This window comes from Ambystoma mexicanum, chromosome 6q (genome assembly GCF_040938575.1).
Source record: "Ambystoma mexicanum isolate Mex_15411 chromosome 6q, UKY_AmexF1_1, whole genome shotgun sequence".
NCBI classification, from domain to species: Eukaryota; Metazoa; Chordata; class Amphibia; order Caudata; family Ambystomatidae; genus Ambystoma; species Ambystoma mexicanum.
The window spans coordinates 234,527,994-234,554,810 of record NC_090937.1 but is presented as its reverse complement, the minus strand read 5'-3'; the positions used below and the strand labels follow the sequence as shown (position 1 = coordinate 234,554,810).

At 46.7% G+C, this 26,817-nt stretch overlaps 1 protein-coding gene across 6 annotated transcripts in view; it reads left to right on the top strand.

The window, feature by feature from the left end:
* LOC138515929 (sodium/hydrogen exchanger 9B2-like) overlaps window positions 1-26,817 on the top strand; it is a 1,072,421-nt gene that overhangs the window by 482,254 nt on the left and 563,350 nt on the right. For all 6 annotated transcript variants that reach the window (XM_069630694.1, XM_069630697.1, XM_069630696.1 and 3 more), the window contains one exon: window positions 4,570-4,712. In XM_069630694.1, coding sequence (XP_069486795.1) covers window positions 4,570-4,712 — 143 coding nt within the window. The remainder of the gene's footprint in view (window positions 1-4,569; window positions 4,713-26,817) is intronic.

Here is a 26,817-nt window from a genome sequence, read left to right as displayed (position 1 = left end):
GCATGTATAGGACTCTGCGCGAAAAGAATAAGGTAAAGTGTACAGAATGCCGATGATTGACATGCCAATATCTTCTCAAAACGGAATCGATATTCAAATCGAAAGTACGACCGTTAAGGAGCAGAAGGATTTTTCCACTAGGAGGTGGATTGTCAAACCATTACGAGAGCATCAGAAGAAGAAGAAAGCAATAATGACATAGAAAATGTTGACAAGTCTTTGAATGATCCATGAACAAGAGGATATTGAAATATTTCTGCATAATTAAGACAGGAGGACATAAAGAGAGTTCTACATTTGCACAAATGAAATGTATTTTGATTTCCATTTATTCATACAGATGCTTGTACAGATAATAAGGAGCCCCCATATGATTGATGACATTTTAAAATTGAACTTGTATTGGCCCCTGAAGAAAGTCCAAAATATGTTTTGAGGGTGACTAAAACATGTAACTTAGTGCTTTGTGCTAAGGTTATTTTTTAACATAGATATTGACTAAAGGGAATATGCAACAAAATTAATAGCATTAACAATGGGAAAATGGTGTTTCAATCCTTAGGTTTCACACTTGGGTAATTAAAAAATGCAATGTTTTTGATATAATATGCTGTTGGGGGTCAATGTTGTCTTGATTATTTTGTACATAAGGTGATGACATTTTGTATGCAATTTGTAATAAGATTTTAGTTTAATGTGTCTAATAATTAGTAAAGAATTCGTTTTTTTGGAAAGATATATTGACTTTCCTTTTATTTCGGACAATCCAACTATAAGAAGTACTTTTTTATATATAGTGATTGATTTGATTTATTTGATATACATATATAGCAACAAGGCTTTGTATAACACATGACATACAATTCATACACAAAAATTACACAGTTCACATTTAAATAAAACGTGGATAAGAATTCCAGAGTTATTCAAGACATTTAAAAATGTCAACTAAGTACATATAAAATTGAACAATAAAATATATGAAGTTTATATTATTTCCCTGGATAAAAACCAGCCATAAGGAGGCTATTTCATTTATAATGGTCGCATTATGATATGCTTTAAAAAACTTCAAGCGTAGTGAATCTAAACTTTTGCATTCTATAATCAAGTGAAAAACTGTTTCATTAACCAAATTTCCACATAGGTGACAAAGTAATGATTTGAAATGAGCCGTTTGTTTCTCTAGTTAGTCCTATCCATTTCCATTCATCTCAAAGTCACCAAGTAAGTCTCTTGGCCTAATGTGTATAGATGACTGTTGTGTGATCACCGAAATTCGGGCTGTTGTCCTGAAAATCATCCAGCAGCCCGGGGTGGCTTCAGTCCTTAACAGGCTCTGATTTATCTGTCCTACCCCTGGTTTCCCTTTTCACTTGGCATTGTAAGGGAGCACACACACCACCAAATAAACTGAATCTGGTATAATGTTTTCCTCTTACCTCACATTAGAATTGCTGCTGAATGTTTGAAGACCATGTGGCTTCTCTAGTGGTATAATAAAAAACAAAGGTACAGCCTCTAAATGGATATAGGTCTGTCGATTGAAAAATAATTAGGCTTTGTACTAATTTCATCTTCCAGGGATTTTTCAATGGGCACAGTGCAACAGCATGTGATTCAGATATAGGAACAAATATACCCTCATATATGTTGGATTAGGAGTCCACGATCTGAAAATTATGTAACTGAAACCTTTTGGGTTCCTTCAAAGTGTTATGAGGCAAATATATGGTCTCCTTGGCTCCTCTTCCCAAGTAACCAACCGGTATGTGCCCTTTGGATCTGCATTTAGTTGATAACTTGGACAATTTAGCCAACAGCATCTTCCCATACATAAAATATCTTGTTAGATAACCAGTCGTCTCAAGCCAATGGACATTACCCAGACATGCACTTGTAAAGACATACCTTCTCCCTCCCTTTAGTAACTAACAATACCCAAAAGTTAGCTGATGCTTTGCAATCTGCATGGTCTAAACTCAAGGGAGTATAAAGGTAGATGGGGCTTTCCTCTACCCCAAGCAGGCTGCCCAGTATGTCACCCTGGGATCAGGTTCATTAGTTGAAGGGGGTCCTTCTAATACCATCTTTCTAGATAGGTATTGCTGTATCATAAGAGTTGCCTATAATTGTATATTTAGAAACCCCAACAGGGAGCATATACCAGCCCCCATCTGCACAGAGAGCGACCTCTTCATGTCAAAGTTTTAAAAAGGGAATGTCCTTGTTCACACATTTGTAGGTTCTGACATTCCTATTGTTTGTGTTCTGTAGGGGAGTAATGGTATTACAAGTATGACACTGACACAATAGGTACAATTTGTAAAACCTTTATTGAGGTTTCTGGGATTGGAAAAACTCCTACTTTGCCCTATAACAAAGATGGGATTAGTCTCGACCTTTAATCGATAAACAAAACAGATCTAGTGGAGTATGTGATATCAAAATGGCCTATGCTAACAAAACCCAAACCTGGCGTATCTATTGTACAAATAGTGTATAAAGGAACCAGCTTTCCTCACCATGTTAGACCACACAGAGTGAGGTGGTCCCTGTACCCAGTATGACACACACTGGCTCTGGGTTTCCAAAACAATAAACCGTTCCAAAACGTGGATCGAGGCCCGCCTGGCCTTCCACATTAAAATCTCTCTTCAGACCTCCAAATAATGTTTCAACAAAAATGTATTGTAGGCCCCCCATGTCGGGCTCAGAATGCTTCAAAACACAGATCATGTGGGTTCCCCTATGTCGGACTCAGACCTTTCACGACAAGGTTCACATAGGGCTCCCTCAGTCAGGCTCAGACCGCTTTCGGATTTCGAAGCCTTCTGCAGGACCACTTAGACTAAAAGTTCAAGATTCAACATTCAATTTTCCCTTCTCTAGGAGTTAATTTTGCTTACTTCGCTTTATCGTTACAACCCATGCACCTTTTACAGAGACTTTTGAGTGGACTACTTCCTTTCGCCAGACCTCTATGTTACTCACTATTGCTGATTTCGCAGCTGTCCTTATTTCAAAGTTGATTCACAAATCTGCCTTTCTTTGCGTCTCATCCACACACGTGCAACCTTCACTTGCAATATAATGTTGCCACTTCAAACTTTCTTTAACACGCCGGTCTCTCGGGTCACTTGCCAACTCACCGGCTGTGTGCGTTTCTTTCTTGGTTTTACGATTTCCCATTCACGAGTCAAGGTTAGTACCACAGGCTTGGCCCCGCATCTCCATCTCTGCCGTTCAACCGTAGGGTCGCTGGCGTCCTTGAAACACAATGCAGCCTTCTGATGTGGGATCTGGCCTTCTCCACATGTCTTTCGCGGCCTGTCAGAGGCACCGACCTCCAGTAGGGAACTCTTGGGGTTTTAGAACAGCTGCTCTTGTCCCTTGGTATGTAGCTCTGCTCCAGTAGGTTTACCTTCGCCCCAGAAGTTCTGCTTGTACTCTTGTTCCGCCTTGTTCAGTGTGTGTCTCTAGGTCATGCCTTTTATCTGTGTGAGGAGAGCTAATTGGTATCAGGTGTATGCACTTAAAGCCTGACTTTGCCCGACCTGATAAATGGGACATGTCCAGTACGATTTATGAGAGCTAGTCTTGTTACTCTGTCACCCTCTTCCTCGGCCTAGTGTTTGTGTAAAAAGGGGGGGGTGGTTGGGACCTCAGAGAATCCTGAAAAATAGGATGGGTTAGATGAACAAAAAAGGGGGGACTACCGCGTCTCACCATCGGCTGCCTCACCCCCACTACCGGAAGACCCCTTACCCAGGTGATCCTCCCTCACTGGTCCACCCCCAGGAACTGGATCCAAAAGCGATGGCCATGTCCTGGCCACCTGGATGACAAGTCCCGAGGACTAGCGGGTGAGACACCCTTTGGTTTCTCACAGTTCTCATCACGGCCTCTTGACAAAGGGAACTTTTCCTTCAAATAGTCTTCTCTAACTAATAACAGTTTAATCCTCTTATTAAAAATACTACCATGGTTATTAAGGCAAATATCTTTAGTTAATATTATTAAATTGACTTATGAGCAATTATCTAGAGGCCAGGTCTGGACTGACATGCTCTTCTGCTTTAAATCTAAAAGATTTATTTCTGTTACCTTAGAACACTGATGTTCCAATCTGAGCTATTTCTGTGTTTACTGGGTTTCTGTTAAAACCTAATATATTTCAATGGCTAATTCGATTCCATTCCTTTTGTGTTGTGCACTGCTGCTTTTGATTGTAATTTGTTTTCTAATATTGTTGTTTTAACTATGTTATGAACATCTCATATTGCCAACCTACCATGTCTAAGCACTTTAATTTAAATGTATATTTCCTTTTTTATTGACCTCTTACAGTGCAGAATTATAAACGTTTTCATTTGGATGGATTGATCATGAGTTAAGTGACCATTCCAGTGAATCCTGACAATAACAAGCAATATTTCTATCAGACTGCTCCTAGTAGATTTACCAGTTTAGTTTATACTTCTGATGTTCATGGAAAAAAGTGAGTTTTATAAACCGTACGCTTCTAACAGTTGCAAATTTCTTTTTTTTTATACCTGTTGTTTCTAGGGATGTTACTTGCTGGCTTTCTTATTCGGAATATTCCAGTCATTAGTGATCAGGTACAGATCAAGCACAGATGGTCTTCGTCCTTGAGAAATATTGCCCTGGCTGTCATCTTGACCCGAGCTGGCCTTGGGCTAGATCCAAAGGTATGAACTAATCCAAGCGACAGGACATTTAAAAGCGTGTTCTTTGTTTCCCAAGAGAAATCCAAGGTGTACTTGTTTTTATACGAGAGTTGCTTGCTTTCTAAATTCAAAGAACTATTTTATGGAAAACAGTAAATAAGCAGTATTTGCATTTTCTTATTCACAAGAAGGCATTTGTATCTATTAACAACCAGTAGGAAAGTGCCATGTATGGGTAGCACCGTAACTGTCAAATGTCTTAAGGGTAAGACTGTGTCCCATACCTAACTCTGATGTGCCTTCCTGGCCTTATATAAAAATGTTGACCAAGGATTTATTGGCTTGTTCCAATCTTTGTCGACAAACTGTGAGACTATTGCACTTGAGGGAGTTTAGGACTAAGAGGAACACCTACTTGTAGATCACTCCATTCTTATTATGTGGAAATATTTGAAAACAAGGATGAGCAAAGTGTTTTAGCCATCTACATTTCATTTCACTGTATTACAGAATGCTCAATTCTGAGTGAAAAGTGTTCTACCTCCAGGCACATCATGATCCACTCCTTCTTTCCTCCCTGATCCTTTCCTACTGACCTTTTGTCACCATCCCCCTCAAGTCTCACAACCTTGGAGTACTATTCAACATGCCCTGTTTAACACTGATTCCAAACTTCACTTCTGTATCAGTGCCACCGTGTCGCCATAAGGCTCAACCCAATCTCTTTGTCCCCCCTCTGACCATATTGAAGCTGGAAGTATTTTATTTTGGTCCATAGACGTCCAGGAACAGAGCAAAATTACAGACACTACTGCAGAAGAGATTCAGTAACCGCAGCAATGTTTGGGGAGGTAGCACAGACCGAGAGATGAAAAGTTGGCATGTACTTGCGGGTCCATAAGGCAGCTCAAGAATGATATTAGCCTTGGTGCAAAATATATAATATAATATCTAGTTATAATAATAATATTTCTGATGTTTGTTAATCTGCTTAGAATCACATGCTGTGCATAGGTCCGACATCCAGTGGTCACTGCGGAGTATTGCATTTTGTTTTTCGTAGTCGAAAAGGGACGTCGACAAGGCGTGTCTGAAATACTATCCCTATAGTGACGTGCGTTGTACCCACAATCCCTCACGCATCGAGGTCCCTTTTTTTTCCGCCCAGCTACTGGTTGCCTTTACGCAGAGCTCCTCGAGAGACATTGCAGATTTCATCTCCTCGACCTTTGGTAGTTTTCCTATTTAATATATAACCTATCGATCCCTCCCTCGACGCAGTTGTGAAGCTGTCTCCGCCGAGCAAGATCTTCGACGGAGGGGACGAGCGGAGGAGATCCTTCGGCGTTGCCGAACACGTGGCCTGGCCTCGCAGGCCAAATACAGTAGGGAGAGTGGGGTCGTGGGACATCTCTGGTTCTTTTCTGAGAATGCCTTTCCTTTTCTCCTTCCTTTCCCTTGGGGTCGTTATCACGATTTATTGCCTCGGCTATGGAGAGGACACCCTTTAGGTTTTGCCCGCGTTGCAAGGGCAAATTTACTTGGAAGGACAAGCATTCACGGTGTAACCGCTGCTTGCCCCTCGATCACAAAGAGGAGGGTTGCACGACTTGTCGGCTTCTTAAGCCAAAGACTCTAAAAGACCGTAGGGTCAAGAGGTGGGCGGCCTACGCTATGTCGAAGGCCGATTCTTCACCCGCCGCTGCTACCACCGACAGTGACGAGGAACGTGATAACACGACCTCCGCTACGGAAGTCGTAGACCCCTCTAAAGAGCGCTTGCGCTCTTCGTCGTCTGTCCCCGGCCCCGACGGGCTCGGCTCATGCCCTGCTTATGGGGATGAACACCCTGGCGACACTGACGCACACGATACCACACATAAGCACACAACCCATGGCTCTTCTTCGTCGAAGACGAAGAAAGCATCAGCGCCCAAGGAGACGCAGGTTCCACCGGCGGCCTCCTAGGACCATTCAGGTTCGAAGCCCCTCTCGCAACCGCAGCCGCGACCAGCGACTGGGCTTTCGGCAAATAAGGGCGCCGCCCCCAAACCATCGGCCGGCGCGCACCAGCAGAGAGCGCACGCCGCCGTAGAACGATCGACACCTGTAACGTCGAAACCACAGCCCTCCGCTGACAAACGAGTCGCAGAGAGCTTGGCCAGGATCGTTGTAGCCGACGCCCAGAAGCGTACGCCGAAAGACACGTCGAGCGCTACGCAGAGGTTGAAAGACACGCCGAAAAAGCCCGAAGAAAGACAGGGACTACCCCCTTCAGTCGGGGGGACCCCCAGCACACCGGAAGGCTTTTCGGAAGGCGACGTGACACTTTCCTCGACGTTATGGGAGAGGTCGAGCCGTTTTCAGCTAGATGACACTAATTTTCCCCCGCTAGACCGCTCAGGGGTACCCCATGAAACCATGGAAAGGCTCCATCTCTGCATGGAGAGAATGGAGAGGTTTATGAAGACCCAGAACCCTCCCACTCCCAAGAGAACAAGAGAAGGGCCTCAGGAGGACCCCAGGGCCAAATATCCGAGACTAGTCAATCCCCAGCAGGACACAGCCTCAGACTTCCATAATGTGTATGACCTCACTGGTGAGGAACAATACTTGGAGGAGGAGGATGAATTTGTGGACTATGAAGAGGGACAGAACCAGGAGGAAGGTCTGGAAGACAGCCCAGACATGGTAGGAGAAGGCTTCGGAGAAAATCCAGAAGAAGGACCTTCTCATCCCTGGCAATCCCCATCAGTATATTCGGACACTGATGTCCTGAACCTAAATCCTCCCGACAATTCACCTGTTAGAAACACGTCTCCCATTGACGATCAGCCCACATTCAATGCCCTGTTGCTGGACACTGGGGAGATCTCTCCTGAAATAAACTTTGTGGAAAGAGTAACTAAGGAGAAACCCCCGGTCAGCCAGACCATTCCCCTCCTCGCTTCAGTGAAGAGAAGAATCATCCCTTCGTTATCCACACCCGCACTAATCAGAGGAGTTAATCCAAGAATTGAAAAACTTTTCACTCCTTCACCCTCAGACCCGCTGTACATCAGGGGACATTCCATTCCGGATTCCCTTGTAGTAACTAATACAAGGAAGAGAGCAGGGGTGCCGCTGTCCACCAGCGAGGCACCACCTGACAAGGAGGGCAAGAGGTTATATGCCCTTGCAAAGAGAGCCACATCCTCGGCTGTTTTTTCGGCAAGAATTGCGAACAACAATTCTTTGCTAGCTAGTACACGCCTGCTATCAACTATTGGCGAAGGAACCCAGGTCAACCAGAGTATTGTAAAGAACTCTCTGGATGCTGCAGAGACAGCGGGACGTTCCCTGGTTCAGGGAATACTCCTAAAACGCCATGTATGGCTGCGCAAATCAGGGTTCAAACCGGAGACACAGGCGTCTTTAATAAATAAACCTGTTGAAGACTCAAACCTCTTCGGGAAAGCGGTGGATGAGGCTCTGGAGATGGCTAAAAAAAAGTTTGATACTATCAAAACTCTTGACCAGATCTCTAAGCCCACTACCAGACGCGGCTATGGCAACAAACGCTTTTTTCGTGGCCAACGCCAACAGCAGAATCAGCAGCAACAGTACCCTGCCACCAATTACCAGACCAATAGTGGCCAGTACAGCCAAAGAGGCCAGCGCCGGGGCAAAGGGAGAGGTCGGGGGTCCACCCCAGAGGCTCCCAAGCCCCCAACAACACCAAGTGACGTGAAGATTCACGTCCCCTCCCATGCAACACCGGTCGGGGGCCGGATAACATCCTTTCTTCCAGCATGGGAGTTAATAACGTCAGACCGCTGGGTACTTTCCACCGTAGCCCACGGATACTGCATCGAATTCAACAGTTCCCCAACATACAGACCCCCGAGGGGACGACGCATGACACCGGAACACCTTGCCATCCTTCTCCAAGAAGTACAACAACTGCTGGAAAAAGGAGCCATAGAGGTCGTGCCTCTATCTCAGGTAACGGAAGGTATTTATTCAGTGTACTTCCTTGTACCCAAAAAGGATCTAACCATGCACCCTGTATTAGATCTGCGCCCAGCGAACAAGTTTATCAAACCCCAGAAGTTTCGTATGGTGACCTTACAGGAAGTGATCCCACTGCTATCACAGGGAGATTACATGACAACATTGGACATGAAAGATGCATACTTTCATATTTTAATGTTGCCAGCGCACAGAAGATACCTCAGGTTCATGATAGAGGGCAAACACTACCAGTTCAGAGTGCTACCCTTCGGCATAGCATCAGCACCAAGGGTATTCACAAAGGTACTGGCAGTGGCAGCGGCCCACCTGCGCAGGTTGTCCATCCCAGTTTACCCTTACCTCGACGACTGGCTCATAACAGGGGATTCTTACGAAACATGCTTCTCCAATACCCAAAAGACTGTAGACCTTTTGTTCCAGTTGGGCTTCTCCATCAACGAAAAGAAGTCCAGCCTAGACCCCAGCCAAATCAAACAATTCCTAGGGGCTCTAATTCAAACAAAGGACAGCCTCGTCTTCCCCTCCAATGAGAGGGTCCAAAACATGCTGTTTCAGATCCCTCAATATGTGACCGGTCGAGAGGTGACGGTACACAAAGCAATGCGCTTGCTAGGCATGATGGCGTCGTGTATTTATTTGGTACCTCACGCGCGCCTGCGCGTGCGCCCTATGCAAGAGTGGCTCAACAGCCAGTGGTGTCAGGCCAGCGGACTATGGGACGATCTAGTGGTGGTCTCGCAGACCTTGGTTCTCTCGCTACGGTGGTGGACAAAGGAAAACCTGGAAAGAGGGAAACCCTTTGCCACACCCGCGGCGGAAGCCACTCTAACCACAGACGCATCCCTCACAGGATGGGGGGGCTCACCTATCCCATCAGACTGCTCACGGAGTGTGGACTCCGAACGTAGCATCCAAACACATAAATCTACTGGAGCTACTAGCTGTGTTCAAGGCGCTAAAAGCCTTCCAGGAACACCTACAAGGCAAGACTGTGTTGGTCCTTACAGACAGCACCACAGCCATGTACTACATCAACAAGCAGGGGGGCACCCACTCTCCAGGACTGTCCAAACTGGCCCAAAATATATGGAAGTGGGCCCTCAAACAAAACATGTTCCTACTGTCACAACATGTACCAGGGGAACTCAATCTGCTGGCAGACAAACTCAGCAGAGATTTCCCCCTGCCCGAAGAGTACGAATGGCGACTGCACGAAGACATCGTCTTCGACGTCTTCACACAATGGAGATTCCCAGAAATAGACCTGTTCAAAACCCTGGAGAACTCACAATGCCTAAATTAGGCCTCCAGGTACCCCCAGAACCAAACCAAGGGGAACGGTCTGTCGATGCAATGGTCAGGGAAATTTGTTTACGCTTTTCCCCCGACTCCCCTTCTCAACAAGGTGGTGCACAAGATGCACCAGGAACAAGTGACCATGATACTGGTGGCCCCAATGTGGGCCCGACAGCCATGGTTCGCTCACTTGATGGAGATGTCTCTATCTCCCCCAGTGTAACTCCCCTGCCCGTACAACATGCTGTCACAAGACAAGGGCAGGACTCTGCATCCATGCCCCCAGAACATGAACTTAGCAGCTTGGCTCCTGAGATCATAGAATTCGGACATCTACAGCTCCCGCAGAGATGCATGGACATCCTCAGGGAAGCCAGAAAACCTAACACTCGCCACTGCTATTCTAGCAAGTGGAAGAGATTTGTCATCTGGTGCAGAGGAAAAAGCATCAACCCGATTGACTGCTCTCCCATACATATTGTTCTATACCTGACCCACTTATTGGATTCAGGTCTAGTGTTCAATTCCATTAAAGTCCACCTAGCGGCACTTTCTGCATACACCACTTCCCAACTCAAGGTGTCGTGGTGGAAGATCCCTGTTATAAAAGCCTTCATGGAGGGAGTAAAGAGAATACACCCCCCGATAGCTGACCCAGCTCCCGGATGGGGCCTTAACGTGGTACTTACCAGACTCATGGGCTCACCATTCGAACCCATGCGCAAAGCATCTCTTAAACACCTCACTCTTAAGACTGCTTTTCTAATAGCTATCACCTCCATCAGGAGAGTAAGTGAACTACAGGCTCTTTCTGTTCTAGACCCCTTCGTTACAGTTCACAGAGATAAGGTGGTTCTACGCACGCACCCAATGTTTGCTCCGAAATTCATCTCGAAATTCCACGTAAACCAGTCTATAGAACTGCCAACGTTCTTTCAAAATCCTTCCAACTTGGGAGAAAAAACTCTGCACACACTAGATGTGCGCAGAGCGGTCATGTTCTACATGGAAAGAACCAGACCACTGAGGAAGACTAATCAGTTCTTCGTCTCGGTGGCAGCAGGAAGAGAAGGGGATGCAGTTTCAAAGTCCACTATTTATAGATGGATTGTTCAATGCATCACTCTCTGCTATACTCTTGCTAAGAGAGAACTGCCCTTTAAGCCAAGAGCACACTCTACTCGAGGCACGGGGGCGTCCATAGCATTCATTGCAAATGTTCCCCTTGAGTCCATCTGCAAAGCGGCTACCTGGAGTTCTGTGCACACCTTTACAAAACACTACTGTCTAGATGCACACTCGAGATCTGACTCCCAGGTGGGACAGGCAGTATTAAGACATCTTTTCTCTACTGTTCCTTCTGATAACCCACCGCCAACTCCGGGTACTGCTCGCTAGTCTATGCACAGCATGTGATTCTAAGCAGATTAACAAACATCAGAAGACAATGCATTACTTACCGTAAAAGCATTTCTGATGGTTGTATCTGCTTAGATTCACATGCGCCCACCCTTCCTCCCCGCTCGGATGGAAGGAACATAGACTTCCTTTTATATCTCTCTTTTCTGTACTCACTCACGTCTAGAAGGCTCCCTCAGGGCAGAAAAATACAAACAGAGGGACCTCGACGCGTGAGGGATTGTGGGTACAACGCACGTCACTATAGGGATAGTATTTCAGACACGCCTTGTCGACGTCCCTTTTCGACTACGAAAAACAAAATGCAATACTCCGCAGTGACCACTGGATGTCGGACCTATGCACAGCATGTGAATCTAAGCAGATACAACCATCAGAAATGCTTTTACCGTAAGTAATGCATTGTCATCTCGTTTTTATATAGCACTACAAGCCCGCAGGCATCTGAGCGCTGAGATAACAGTTGATATTATTATCCCACAGCGTGGTATTGCGTGGTACTCCATTTATCGGCCTCAGAAGGATGAAACGTTGAGTTGATCCTCCTGGGATTCGAACCTGCATCAGCAGGCTGCACACAGATATCAGAAACTGGTGCTCGGCTCATTGTGCTATTTGACTGGCCCTATGTATGCCCAGCAACATGCCCTCCAGCGTTACATAAAGGGATGTTTAGCTGCCTGAGCCCCAGAACAGCGATCACATGGGCATTAGGCATATGGTAAGAGTGAGAAGACCAGTACCATGGCCTTGCTAAGAGGGGATAGGAACCCTCTTAGCTCGGGCTGTGAGGACTACCAAGGAGAAATCCAAAGCCAGTCCTACCCCTGAGAATGACTGTGGCAGTTGAGAGGGCCTCAATTCCTGTTTCTCTACTCCCCCATCTCCAGTGCCAACCTGTATTTCTGCAGTAAACTTTTGTCTCACACGATGGGCCTCATTAGGTGTATGCCGGTCCGATAACTACGGTGCTGGTACCAGTCCTCCCCATTCCCATTGAGTCCTATAGGACTGGAATGGGAATGGTGAGAAATTTTCTCTCTCAGGTTTGCTGTCCCTTTTTGCCAGGCCTGGTTCACTAACCTGCCAGGCACTGTTTCTCATATGTCCACTTTGTGTTTCTCCCCAGGGGCTGGGGTGAGGGAGAAGGGGTTTCTCTGCTTTCCCCAACTGCCTCCTTTGCTCTTTGTGATCCCTGCCACCTGTTATGGTAACCTAGGTACCTTTTGCAGTGTTAGTCTGCCTTGGGTGTCTTTGCGGGTCTGTCTGTGCTTACTGTGGACTTCTGCGCACCTTCCGGCTCTCTCGGCGTCTCCCTGTCGTGCTTCCAGGTGTGGTCTCTCTCTGTTTGCGCCTCCTGCCTCTGTTGTGTGGTCTGGCTCCTGGTTGCTGCCAGACCTCCGATTCTCCAGCCGGGACAGTTCTGAACACATCCTGTGTTCGGCAAGGCTCTGCCAATGTCCCCTGCTCTTAGCGATAAACCACTCACCAGCTCTCGGTTCCTCCAGTGAGGATCTGCCTTTGCGTACATTCCTTCTTCCCTTCTTATGATTAGAATTGAGTTGGATAGACTATACAGCGTATGTTGGGTCAGTGATGAACTTTTTCATCTTTGCCCAATCTTCTTCATGTCAGTAGTAAGAGTGGAATCCAACTGGGTAGTTCTTACTCTTTCTCGTCACAGTATGTTCAAAGTGGTTAGGGTTTCCTATCTTACAGCAATAGATGGACTTGTGGGGAATTATAGAGGGGGAAGTAGGGTTGAAAGGAGTGAGGGCACAGAGAAGGAGGAGGTGCCTACCATGTTCTCCGAGGATAGTCATCGCTGTTCCCATGGAGGGTTTCCCTCCCCATGAGATCCACCTGCTTAGTACCACCCCCAGGGGGACTATCGGGTATCCGCCTCATCTCACTGGCATCATGGGAAGGGGCTCCCGCCATGGGAGCAGTGACAATACCCTGGGATTCATCAAACTACCCACTGCGTATCTATCTTGCATGGAAAAATGTTGTGTTGGCCGTCCCTCATGTCTCTCCACCAGTTTGTTACATGTCTTAATTACTGATTCTGTTTCATCACTCTGTACCATAGAGGCATGTTCTCCTTTAGCATCTGGAAACATTGATAAACTGTTACATTCCGTTGTCTATCACCACCCTTCCGTTATAACTCAAGACTTTTATCATCCCTATCCAAGTGAGGTTAACATCTCTACTGCTATGGATGAGCTTTATGTGCGTACCAATAGCCCAGGGAACTCGATCTCTGCTCTTCTCAACACTTGGTCTTTGCATAAACATTCTGAAGACACAAGGGACTTTATTGTTGATAGGGATCTGGAAATGCTTTTTTTTTTAAAAAACATCTTTATTTATTGATTACAATAGTGATATAATAGTTTGCCATAAACAATTAGCCATGAACAAGTCTTTTACATACATCATCGAAGTGCCATTACCAAATCCAGAACAGGACCCTTGTAGTCAGAGAAAATCACCACACCTCAGAAACTCACACAGCCATCCCACCTCCAGCCCCCGTCGATAGAAGCCTGATGAGATCAAGTGAAGTCAGACAGAGGGGCAAACAGAATCAGCTCACAACAGGTCGAATCGCGCCATGACCAGTGGCCTATATGCTAGCAGCGGGTATGCCTAAGCGTATTCTATGAACGGGAGCCAGTCGTTAATGTAGCTTGTATAACAACTAGAAACCATTGCTGTAATTTTCTCTGCTGCCAATGTGTCCCATATTTTAAGCCACCACATCTGTATTATTGAACCGTGCATCCCTTTCCAATTCTTGGCCAGCGTGATCCTGGCTGCCACCAGAAGTAATCAAGGCTGCTCGGTGTCCCGACATGGCATAGCTCCCCTCATCTGTGTCCCCTAAAAGCACCACCCAGGGAATCCAAGGGTAGTTGCCCCCCAGTAGTGGCCTTGATGTGGGACTGCACCACGTTCCAGAGCACAGAGGACTTGGGGCAGGACCACCACATGTGAAGCAAAATGGTTGTCGGGGCATGCTCTCCAACAAGTGGGGGAGAGAGTAGGCTTAATTTTATGTAGTCTATTTGGGGTTAAATGTGGTGCATCGGGAGGAGTAATGCATCCGGGGTTTCAAATTCAGCCCCAGGTTTCTTCATCCAGGTTTCTTCGCAGGTCTTCCTCCCATTTGGCCATATACAGCAATTTCTACGCCCGGTCAACGCTCTCCAGCAGCTTGTATAGGGGGGAGACATTAGTAGTCATTTTCCCCCTGTAAGTGATTTCAATCAGGCTCACACCCAAGTCTCGTCCAGCATGTAGTGCGCAAATAAAACCCTTATTTATTTTTATCTATAAGTTCAATATTCTGAATGATATACCACTCATATCACGCCCTTCTCACAATACCCCCAGGTTACACTGAATCAGGAATTGGGCTAGTTGTATAGGTAATTATTTGTTTATTTATTTAGAATTTTAAATCGAAATATATTTTTAATAGGTAACAACCATCACCAGTTGGGTGATGAGAACAATGAATATGATCGTTAATGCACTGGGAATCAAGTAAGGAACACAAAAAGAATGCAGCAAAGAAAAGAATACTTTTGGGCTGGTTTAGAACAGATAGCACTATGGTTAGGGTTTCCCCCTTGCAACACCCCTCAACCCACCAATAGGCAATTTAAATTGATGTGAGGAGAGAGCAGGTACTCAGGAATAATGCAGACCAAACAGAATATCACTCCCACCATCCCCCTTTAAGCACAAGAGAAAAACGGGCTTGACTTTTCAACTGTCAGGATGGCTTTGAAATTGGCTGAGCAAAAACACAAAATATGTTCAAAAATGCGTAAATGATTATAAATTCTTACGGGAGCCGCTTTGAACAGATGCAAGCAAACACAAGCAAAGATGTAATCAAAAGGAAACAATAGGAGTCTCAAGATCAAAGTGGGAAATAATTTAAAGCTATTCACACGTGTAAAACATTTGCAGCAAACTTTTACTTATGCAATTTCTGATATAACGGGTCAACCGCACTGCTTCGCACTGCGGTTTTGAGTTGTGAATGTAGCTGAGGATGTTGGGTACAATTGGGAGTTGAAATTTCGCTTCTATCTCGAAAACTGAGGAGTTATGGAGGTTTTAGTGAGAGGTGTTTTTCGAAAATAAAGACACTAATTTAGACAAGGGCTTCAGTTTAGAATAAGAAAAGATGGCTTATGCTTTTACTCAAGGTTGGAGCGTTCAGGCTAGGCAACCAAGTCGGGACAAAGTAAGCTCTGAGACTGATTCATGACTTCAGTAACAGATCCCCATCACCTTCCCCGGCGGCACCAGTCCAAAGACTCAAAGTGGGATTATGGATCAGAGTTACACAAATAAAGATGACTGTGAAAATGGCGCTTTAGCAACTAGACAGAAAAAGATAGCACTAAAGATTTGGACACTGTTATTGGTTATGAAAGTAGAATAGGTCAGAGATTAGGGAGGAGTAAGATCATGCAAGGTATACAATAGTTCTCTGACGTCCTATTAATACTCACAATCCACCTGGGATTTAAGATTTTGGACAGTCACGGTTATGGTCAATGGATTGGGTCTATCAAGGAAAGACAACACATCAGGCACGGGACTGGATCAGCTAGGCCGGTCACCGGAACTGCACAGGATCTGCCATTCTTGTTTCTGGGTATTTCAAATCAGCAGGATTGCGAGTTCCTCAGGCAAATTTTATGGTAGCAAGCCAGATAGTTTCAGGATGCTAGTTTCAGGATGCTTTCTCACACCACAGCGCTTCACTGGGTTGTAAGAATTATTTTGAAGATTGAGGCCTTGCTGAAAATGTTTCAGCTACTGCTTGGCCTGGTCCTTGGCATCTGGATCTGGAAGGATGTTGAATGCTAGATGTTGAATGCTGGATCAGAGTGCTTCGCTGGAATCGGAAGAGTGAGTATGTGTTGTCAGCTGTCTCTATTAATCCTTTCAAATGACATCACAAAAATGGGTGTATGGGCCGGCTTAACTAAACTCACCCCTGTGGAATGGGATTGGATCTGAGCCGCATCTCCGCCTTGCATCAGAGTGATTGGATCAAGGACAGATGATGTCACATTTATGGTTTGGTTTTTACAATCCTTAGAAACCTCCCCTAGCCACTAGTATCAAAATCGAATTTTGTCCTAAATACATATTTATACATTTGTAACCTCTCCAAAAATCACACACAAGAATTACATATCTTGTTTCGCCTTTCTGCAGCATTTTGTCCATTTCACCATGAAAACATTTTCCAAATTTTCTCCAAATTTCCACATTTGTGTGTTTACCATAGGAATGTGTGTGCAAAGTTTAACAATTCTAGCATAAATACAGTTCCCATAAAACCACATATATTGCCATTCCTGTTCCGAATATGCTATGCAGCTCCATCACATCTTGAAATGTAGCGCCAAAAATTAGACTAACAAATCTGCCCTTTTTATATTTTTCACCATTCCTGATAAGTTACGAGTCTCTAAAAATGGTTCATTATATGTTCTTAGGAGCAAATGTTCCGCCTTTTGTCTCTCCCTGGAGCTCAAGGAGTAGCCCCCACCTTTGGAAACCTTCTGCAAGCCAAGTTTACGACCTCTTCACACGTCCATTTCCTGGCCTGGATAATCTGCCATTGTTCAGTCTCTGGCTGCAGACAAAAGTCTGTCCTACCCCGCAGTTATCATATGTCAGTGAGTATCTGCTGAGAGGAAGGCCCTCCTCTTGGTGGAAAAACCTGTTTTTCAACTTCTGGCAGGCCCAGCCAGGCTAATTTATTCTTAGTTTCTTGACTTAAAATCCAGCAGAAAACAACTTGTTGCATCAGATGACATAGGTAAATTACATTCTTAGATTTAAACCTGTGGAATCAAAAGTAACTGAGATCTGTGTTTCTTTCATCAACAATCCTTTTATATTTGCTAATCCGGCAGGCTTTTAGTTTAGATAATTTTAAAGTCTAATTAGAAGAGCCCAGTGCGCTGCACTCATTTTTTTTGACAGGAACTGTCATTCACAGGCAATCCAGTTTTGCTGGAACATGTTTTGCTTTTAACCTTTCAGGACTTTGTACATTCACAATGCTTCCTTAGGTTAAATGAATTATAGCGCCAAGCCAGATTTTGAGTGTTGAGAAGTGTTATGTACAGGCATTTTGGATTTTTAGCAGCAAAGTAAATGTCATTATAGGCACATTTTGGAGTTCACTTGCAAAGTGCTTCTGCTCCCTCTGCACTCTGTTTGCTTGTCATGGAGCCCACTGGCACTTTTTCTGAAGCGTGTGCTCTATTCCACCACACATGCACCATGGGTGGCAGGTTGTGCAGCTATTTTTTTGTGTGTTGAAAACGCGGTTATGGAGGTATTGGCACGCACAAAAGTTTGGCCGCCATTTTTGATGTTTGCACCATAGATAGCAGAGTGATGCCGCATAGTATATCAAATCCCCCCTCACGACTTCATTTTGACTTGCAGTCGAGAGGGAGTCGGGCGATTGGGATCTTCTGTCCATGTGGAGAGATTCAGTTGCTTCTCCCGTCAGTGATTGCGGCGACACGCTCTCCTCGCCGGTTCAGGTTAGGATGGGACGATACTCCGGATTCCTTGGGTTTTTCCTCCCGGTCCCAAGGTGGTCCTCCTTGGTGATTCTTGGGATGATTCTTAGTTTGTCATGATCTCTGCTTCCAAAAGGTCAGGGTTTTCCCAACTCCCTTGGAAGCAGATCCATAACCCAGGTTCCGAGTGCCAACCAGTCCCAATTGGGACCTTTTGGACCCAGTCCTGGCGCCAGTGGCGCCAGGCTCATAAATATGCCCAGTCCCAGCGCTGGAAGCGCCGGGCTCATAATGCTTGGGTGGACTTACCTGCAGCAGACCATGCTGCTTACTTGCCTGCCAGTTGAGCCTCTGATCCTCTTCTGTTTGGAACTACTTTTCCTGTTGGGTGGGGCTGGAGCCACTCCCTAGATTCAGAACACTGGAACTCTTCTGGAAGGCAGGAACTCTTTTCTTACCAGGAACTCTTTTCTTACTTAGGCGTGGCTGTGGAAGGAGACATCTAAGCACTACAGGAGGCTATTTAAACCACACCCAGTGGATGAATCTTGCTTTGCGTTATTCTGCACCCTCTGCAGCAGAACGCTCATCGTGTCTTCTGCATCCGGTCCTGGGCCTAAGGAAAAAGGCTTACCATCCTGAATCCAGTCTTCAGCAACACCTTTAAAGACAAGAAAGAACAGGTTAGCATTCCGGCATCTGAAAGGCAAAGGCTTACCTACTCTTCGTGCACTCCGGAGGTCTTCATACTGCATTCCGGGATCTGAAAGACAAAAGCTTACCAACTCTTCGCACGCTCCGGAGGCCTTCGGCGTTGCATCCCGCATCTGAAAGACAAAACAAGGTGCGTTTAAAGACATTGGGGAACTTTAATACTCACGTGCCATTACTCCTTTCCACATCTAATCCAGTGGGTATTCCGGCACCCTGCAGCCGCTCCGAACTCGTACCTGCAAAATAAAAAGACAGTTAGAGCGCATCGTGAAGCAGGCAACAAGCGCTTACTTACGTGCTTCCAGGCGCTTCCATCCATCACACGGGCTCCATCTTCAACTCACTTCAGCCCGTCATCCGCCATCGCCGGAACCCTGCAAAACAAGAGACATCATTACTAAAGACTTTAAAGACATTTGAATGACTCGAAACTTACCGTTCGTGCAGTAAACGACGGACAGCAGTTCTCTGAAGTCAAGAGGCCTGCGCTACCTATCCAGTGAAGAAACTGGTTACAGCACCCTGCCCCGAGGCAGATGGAGAGCTCGGCGTTCACTTACCTAAGGTGAGAGCGTTAACCTTTGGGGGTCTACAGGAGAGGAGAAGAGGAAAGAGATAGGGACACCCCAATAACCCCAGTTCATTAACCCCATATTTTCTATCTGCAGACATCTTACTCTACACGTCAGGCATACAGTGCACAGAGGTCCAGCCCAAAGAGCCAACCGGGTGCTACACATCACCTTTGAAGATACGGTAGTCGCCCAGTCAAGACCGGCGCCTCTGCGAGAATCAGGTGAGCGTTACATAGTTCAAATGCTAGAAAACAGAACATAGCATGGTTATGGAAATGTTCCCACTACTGTGTTCACACATCTTCGTGGATGTCAGCAGTGGGAAAGACACTTGCATTCCTTAACAATTGTCAATATTCCCCATCTATTATTCAGTGATCATTTACTGATTTTCTTAGGTGTAATCAATGAATATTTAATAATTTTCCTAGGTGTCCGGAATTTCCCCCTCTGGGTTTCCGGTAAGCCCTTCTATCTGCTGCAAAGTATGCCTGGGGTGGCAACTCTTTAGCTGGTTTATGTGGACCCACTTGTCTTCTCCCTCTGTCAAACTGCCCTTGGGGATGTGGATTCTGTAGGCGACTGGTGAGATTCTGTCCACAATTTCAAATGGACTCCGTCAATTGTACAAGTAGATCTGGTCTCCTACTTTTTTTTTTATTTTTATTTTTTTTAAGTTTTTATTGGTTTACCAAACATGCAGTGCATTTGTCAGCAATCCAATTATACTTTATATCATTCTAAGCACTGCTTCCCTTATCCCACCCCCCGTTCCGAGCCTATTACTTCCCGTCTTCCATTCCTGCATCTCGTGGTAGGGTCTCCCCTTCCATGGGTTCTGCCGGGTCTTGTATTGACCCAAACAATTCCGCTGTTAATAGTTTCCAAGCCATCAGAGACTCCGTCTCCCCCTCCTCCCCTGCGCTGTTCGCTTCTTGCCATACCGTAGTTTCTGCCTCTGCCCATTTCTGCAAGTCTTTCCACCACACCTCCACTCTTGGTTTGTGGCATGTCTTCCACCCCATAGCAAGTCTCCTCTTTGCAAGCACGTATGCTAGGTCTTTTAGCTTGTTCACGTGCTTGAGCTTCTGCGATCTAGGGAACCCTCCCAACAAACAAGCCCATACTGTGTCCACCACAATCCTAACCGCCTTCTCCGCTAGTTTTTGTGCCACTTCGCTCCAGAAGCACTCAATAACCGGGCATGACCAGAACATGTGCACCATATCAGCTTCTTCCTCATCACATTTAGGGCATGCTTGCCGTTCTACATTTGCAAATCTAGATATCCTCAGGGGTGTCATATATGCTCTATGTGTGATATACAGTTGTATCTGTTTTAATCTGGCATTTCCCGACACCTTCTTATGGTACCCCTGAGCTCGCTCCCACATCCCATCTTCCATTGGGGCTCCCACTTCCGCTTCCCAGTCCTGTCTCAATTGTGTTACCTCTTTCCCAACCCTAGACATCATCATCTCATAAATTCTGGATATCTCATGTCCTCCCTCGGTTATGTCATATATTACATCTATGGTGGCATCTGGTTCTTCTCCCAGCACAATTCCAGGCCAGGTTTTCTTAATTTTCTGCACCAATCTTTGATATGTAATATATTGGCCTGTGTGCAGCCCCGTTTCCTCTCCCAGTACTTCAAAATCTAAGATGGAGTCCTCTCTCCAGATGTTGCCCATCGTTGCCACCCCAACCGGTTCCCAGTGATTTCTAATGATCATCCTTAGCTGCCTATCTCCCCCGGTTAGTGCAACTAATGGTATCTGGGGGGAACATGGGGATGGGTCCCCCATCATCTGGCATGCCCTACGCCACATCCTCCACCCAAGCACCATCATCTCGGAGCGCCCTTCCATTTCTGTCTTTGGCAACCGCATCATCTCTTTCAAATAGAATGGGACGCAATCTCGTCCAAACAACCTGGATTCGGTGGTTACCTCATCCGAGAGCCATTTGGGGACATATTGCAGTTGACTGGCTACATAATAAACCTCATAATTAGGCAATTTTATTCCCCCTTTCTCATAAAAGTTTTGTAGTTTCCATAATGCCACTCTGTTTCGTGTGGCAATGCCACAGGAAATCTCTGCACATGCTGTTTAGTTTAACAAAAAACTTCTTAGGTATCCAATGTGGTATATTCCCGAAAAAGTGCAGGAGCCTGGGTAGGACCACCATTTTCAGCATCGCTCCTCGCCCCATCATTGCCAAGGGCAATTTCTCCCAGAATCTCATGCATCTTTCAATTTTTTTAACAGCCACCTCCGTATTGCGCCTATGTTCCTCTTCCGTTGTGTGGTATACATCTATTCCTAAGTAACGGAATGTGTTAATCGCCCATGGTACTTGTAATACCGGTAACTGTTTCTTCGGGATCCCTCTATATCCTCCCACTGGAAACATGCTGGACTTCTGGGGGTTCACCGCTATGCCAGACAACCCTGCATATCTCTCCATTACTTCTAGGATGTACTAAAGATTTTCTTCCGGATGCCGTAAGTACAACAGCATATCATCCGCATATAAGGAGATCAGATGTCGTTCCCTTCCTATCTCAATGCCTATGATGTCATATTGTTGCCGCAAGTATATTGCTAAGGGTTCGAGAGCCAATATATAGAGCATTGGGGACCACGGACATCCCTGTCTAGTACCTCTTTGAAGCTGCCATCTTTCTGATATCACAGCTCCCGTCTTAACCCTAGCCAGCGGCTCACTGTACAGCATTTTCGCCCAACGTATGTATCCAGGCCCCATCCCATAGCTCGCCAGAGATGCCAACAACCACGGCCACCTGACCGAATCAAAGGCTTTTATCGCATCCAGAGATACAATTGCCATCTCACCCTCGTCTTCATTTCCATACTCAATGACCTGTTGGAGCGGCCTATGATTGTGGGATATATTCCTATTAGGGACATAACCAGTCTGATCAGGGTGTATTAATTTAACAATAACCCGTTTCATTCTATTCGCTAAGACCGCTGTTAGTATCTTGCTATCTTGGTTCAACATCGACAGGGGTCTGTAAGAACCACAGCTATGTCCTGGCTTGTCAGGCTTGGGGAGCGGTATTATGATTGCTTCCCTAAGTGACTCTGGCAGTCTACCGAGTTCGAATGCTTCATTCAGCATTTCCAGCAATGGGGGAAGCACCTCTTCTTTATAGACTTTATAAAATTCACTAGGGAGTTCGTCCGCACCAGGGGTCTTGCTAGTAGGCAACTGTTTCACCACCTCTTCCAACTCCTCCAATGTAATCGGTGCATCCAACTCCTCTCTTTCCTCCGCGCTTATCCTTGGCAGACCTATGTCTTCCAATGTTTCCAATATAGTTTCACTACTGCTCTCCCCATCATCTCTATATAGTTGCCTATAATAGTCAGCAAACTCCTGGTTCACTCCCTCCTGAGTTTCAGCTGCGCTACCATCTTGCCTGGTTATTATCCTAACCGTGGGTCTAGGGGCTTCGCTTTTATATAACCATGCCAAAAGTCTTCCCGGTTTATCCCCTCCCGCATGCTGTCTCTCTACATATTTCTTGTAATTTAGGTTGCACAGTCACTCCCAATGTACCGCACATTTCTGCTGCAGCGCAAGTATCTGTTCCATTCCCTCCCTGGTGGTGTCTCCACCCCTCATTGCCTTCTCCAATTCCTCCTCTGTCTCCCGTAGCTCCGCTATAATCCCATTTTGCAGACCCTTTGATTTTGCTATGGCCGCCCCTCGTATCACAACCTTAAAAGCTTCCCAAATCGTGCCCGCCGAGTCTACGCTGCCTGTATTAGTCTCAAAATAGGCCATAATCTCTTCCCTCATATCTTCCCTAAAAATGGGATGTTTCAATGTCTCCGCTCGGAGGCGCCATGTCGGGATCCTTGCTCTTGGGGGGCAGTATTGGCATCCAAGGATCAAGGGCAAGTGGTCCGATAGGACTCTCGCTTTATATTCTATTTCCATAACTTCTGCTAGTACTTCCGATGTAGCGAAGACATAGTCCAGCCTTGTGTGCAACCGCTGCTGGGCAGAATAATGCGAATACTGCCTTTCCTGAGGGTGTCTCATCCTCCACACATCTCCTGGCTCAAAGTAATCTAGCAAGGTCTGCAGCACTCTAGCGGCTGGGGCGGGTCTGTCCATTTTCTCGTCCGATCTATCCACCCTAGGATTGAATACACAATTGAAGTCTCCTCCCCAGATCACTGCACTCCCCATGCACCTGCTAAGGTCAGTACATATCGTTCTAAAGTACTCCGCTGTGTTCTGATTCGGGGCGTACGTGTTCACAATACCTATCTCCCTATTTTCCACTAACCCCCTCAATATGACCATCCTCCCATCCTTTTCCACTATTTCCTGTAACCCTTGAAAAGGGACATGTGGCGCCACCCATATGAGCACTCCCCTAGCATAGGCAGAGTATGACGAGCCCACCACCACCCCCTTCCATTTCTTGGCAATCGTGTCCATCTTATCCCACGTTAGGTGGGTCTCTTGCAGCAAAGCAATATCTATCTTTTGCCTAGGCAGGTACAACATGACCTTATTCCTCTTTAAGTAGCTATTAAGGCCCCTAACATTCCAGGTAATTACGTTAAGGTCCCCCATGGCTTCCTAGAATTCCCCTCCGCCCCCCCCCCCTCATTGCAGGTTAGCTCCAGGTTCAAATTCGGACTACATAGGCTCGTTTCCCACTTTAAACTCCTCTTAACTAAAAACACGTCAAACTCCCCTCCCTCCCACCCACCTTCCTACCCATCCCCAACAACACTCCCCCCAACTGTTGCCCAGCTCCATCCCTGGATCTCAGGCACCCCCGCATCTAGCTCTTTCTGGCAATAGCCCGTACTCGCAGCTCAGCAGGGTGAGGTCGCCCTAGTGGCTCTCCTACTGCTACTACTACTATTACTCGGGGGAGGGGGGGCAGGGTGTCTTCGTCCTGCCGCTCCAATCCACTACAATCTGCCCACACATTGCTAATAAGTCTGCTTATGTAATCAGCATTCTATATTCTAGTCCATTATGGTCAACAATCCCAAGGCTATCCCAGTTTAATATCAGCATTGCCCGGCCGCACCCCTTCATCATTATCTATATCTCAGTCTCTACCGGGTGCTCACCTATGTGTCCCTGCAATGTACTTAAACACCCCATCACTTATCGTGTTCGTCCTGGGCCTGGTCCGTGTCTTGTTCCGGGCAGCCCTGTAGATCCAGCCACGCTGCCGCTTCCTCTGGGGTGTCAAAAAAGAACATTCTGCTTTTGTGCAACACTTTCAGTTTCGCAGGATACAAAAGCATGTATTTGATTCCTGCTGTACGTAGCCTTCTCTTAACAGCCACATAGCTATACCACTGTCTCTGGACCAGCATTGTGTAATCCGGATACGCCGTGATGGTGGATGAAGCTCTTTCAATTGTTCCCCCTTTCCGGAAGTACTCAAAGATCTTCTCGCAATCCTTATAGTTCAATATCTTCGCAATTATTGCGCGGGGAGGGGCCCCAGGCCTCGGCTTCCTCACAAGGGCTCTGTGTGCTCTTTCCACTGTAAATCCCTGCGAGAGTTTGTCAGCCCCTATTTCTTGTAGAATCATATTCTCCACATAATCTGTAGGGTCCTGGCCTCCTTCTCCTTCCGGCAATCCGACCACGCGGATATTGTTCCTTCGCGCTCTCCCTTCGGCTTCCACCGCACGATTCTCCATGTTAGCCACCTGTTGCTTCAATCTGTGGACCTCCTACGCATTGTTGGTGCTAGTATCAGTGTTAGTTTTGACTGCACTCTCCAGGCTACTTGTTCTATCTGACAGCGCCCTGACGTCTTGTCTCAACAGGGTGACATCAATGCCCACAGCGTCTATTTTGACCTCTAGGGAGGTTTGCAGGTCTGCCATTGCCATTTCCCTTAATTCCGTTATAGCGGCCAGTATCTGTTGATTTTCAGTCGCTGATGCGCTCTCCGCTGGTGTGGCTGCTCACTTCTGTGCCGCTGCCGCTGGAGAGCGCTGCGGTCTGGCGAACACCTCCATCGTGGGCTGCTTACTTTTGCTTTTAGCTCCTCTTCCCGTCATCCCACAATCTTGGTTATCCGCCTCCGGCCCCTTGGTCCTTAGCGTTGCAATTCTGTTCAGTTAGTCCACTGTGCCACCCACAAGACACGCCCAGGCAGGCGGCTCCTTGAGCGAAAGTATGTCCCAATAGTATTGCGTCCTCTTATTTATCTGATGTCCTCAGTGTCGGGGCACACCTCGCTCCCGTTAGTTGCGCCAACGTAGTAGTCAGTGGCCTAGGCCTCCGTCCTCCTGGCCATAGAGTCCTCCGTTTCCCACAGCACGGATTCGTCTGCGGTGCCCATGTCCTCTTTACCTGACTCCTTCATTCAACACAGGCTGCCACCATTCTGCTACTCAAGATAGGTCAGGTGTAATTCCTGGGCACTGTCTTAGATGCGCAGTGCAGCACAGTGGGCTTGCATAACCTCCTCGTGTGCACACTCCTTGATGTGCCCCAGGCCAGCTCCTCCACTCATGCTTCAGCACCCAGGGAAATCACTTGGGTGCTCCTTTATTAGTCGTTCACCTTGGGCCAGTGTTGCTCCCTCCAGACCCCAGGGCTTCCAATGTGCCTGGTCTCTCCCCTGCACGCACGTAACTTTAGCTGTGCTTTACATCACATTTCACTGTTTTGGTGCCTAATGTTAATGGAGGCTGCATTTGTCTTTTCACAAGCCCGGCCGAAGCGTTCCCTTTGCCTCGCGGGGCTCAGGCAATCCGCAATGCCAGGACACGAAACAATGTATCCTTCCCAGCTCCCGCTCGTCAGCTGTTCACTTCTGCAGCCGCGGCCCGTCGCTACGGCTGCCCAGAGATCACTGGCCCCCCGCGAGGCACCAATTAGCCCGGACTCCTCCACACAGCTGCTGCACAGGGCACCTCGACCCCCGGATGCCTGTTTCAGGCACCCCGGCTCCGCAGGCGCCCGTCCACGGCGCCGAGCGCTCGCACTCGCCACAACACAGCACGCGCTTACAGCGGGAGCCCAGCACAACGAGCCGCCGCCTCCCAGCGCTCCGATTCACTCTCCGATCTCTGCAACCTGCCGCTGGGTACGAATCCTTTGTTGGCCGCCATTTTGTGTTACGGCCGCGTAGCTCAGCCACCAACCAAAAAGCACCTTAATAGGAGTATATTAGCTCCGATTGCTGCATAATTCCTAATCCATGCAGGGCTCACATTCCGACATCCTTGTTTCTAATTATAGGTGGCGTGGGTCATTTTCTTGCGTGCGATCGCAGGATCAATGTAGGATCTTCAGGAGCAGCTCCTCGGACACGACCTGCCAGTTAGCCACGATAGATCCGGTCTCCTACTTGATATTCTTTTTTTAGTTGTTTTAAGGTCATAGTGGGTCTTCATACGGTCTGCAGATCTTCCTAGATTCTGCTGAGCATAGGCAAAAACATGTTGAAGGTGTTTTCTCAGATTCTCAACATACTCATGAGTTGTGGAGGCA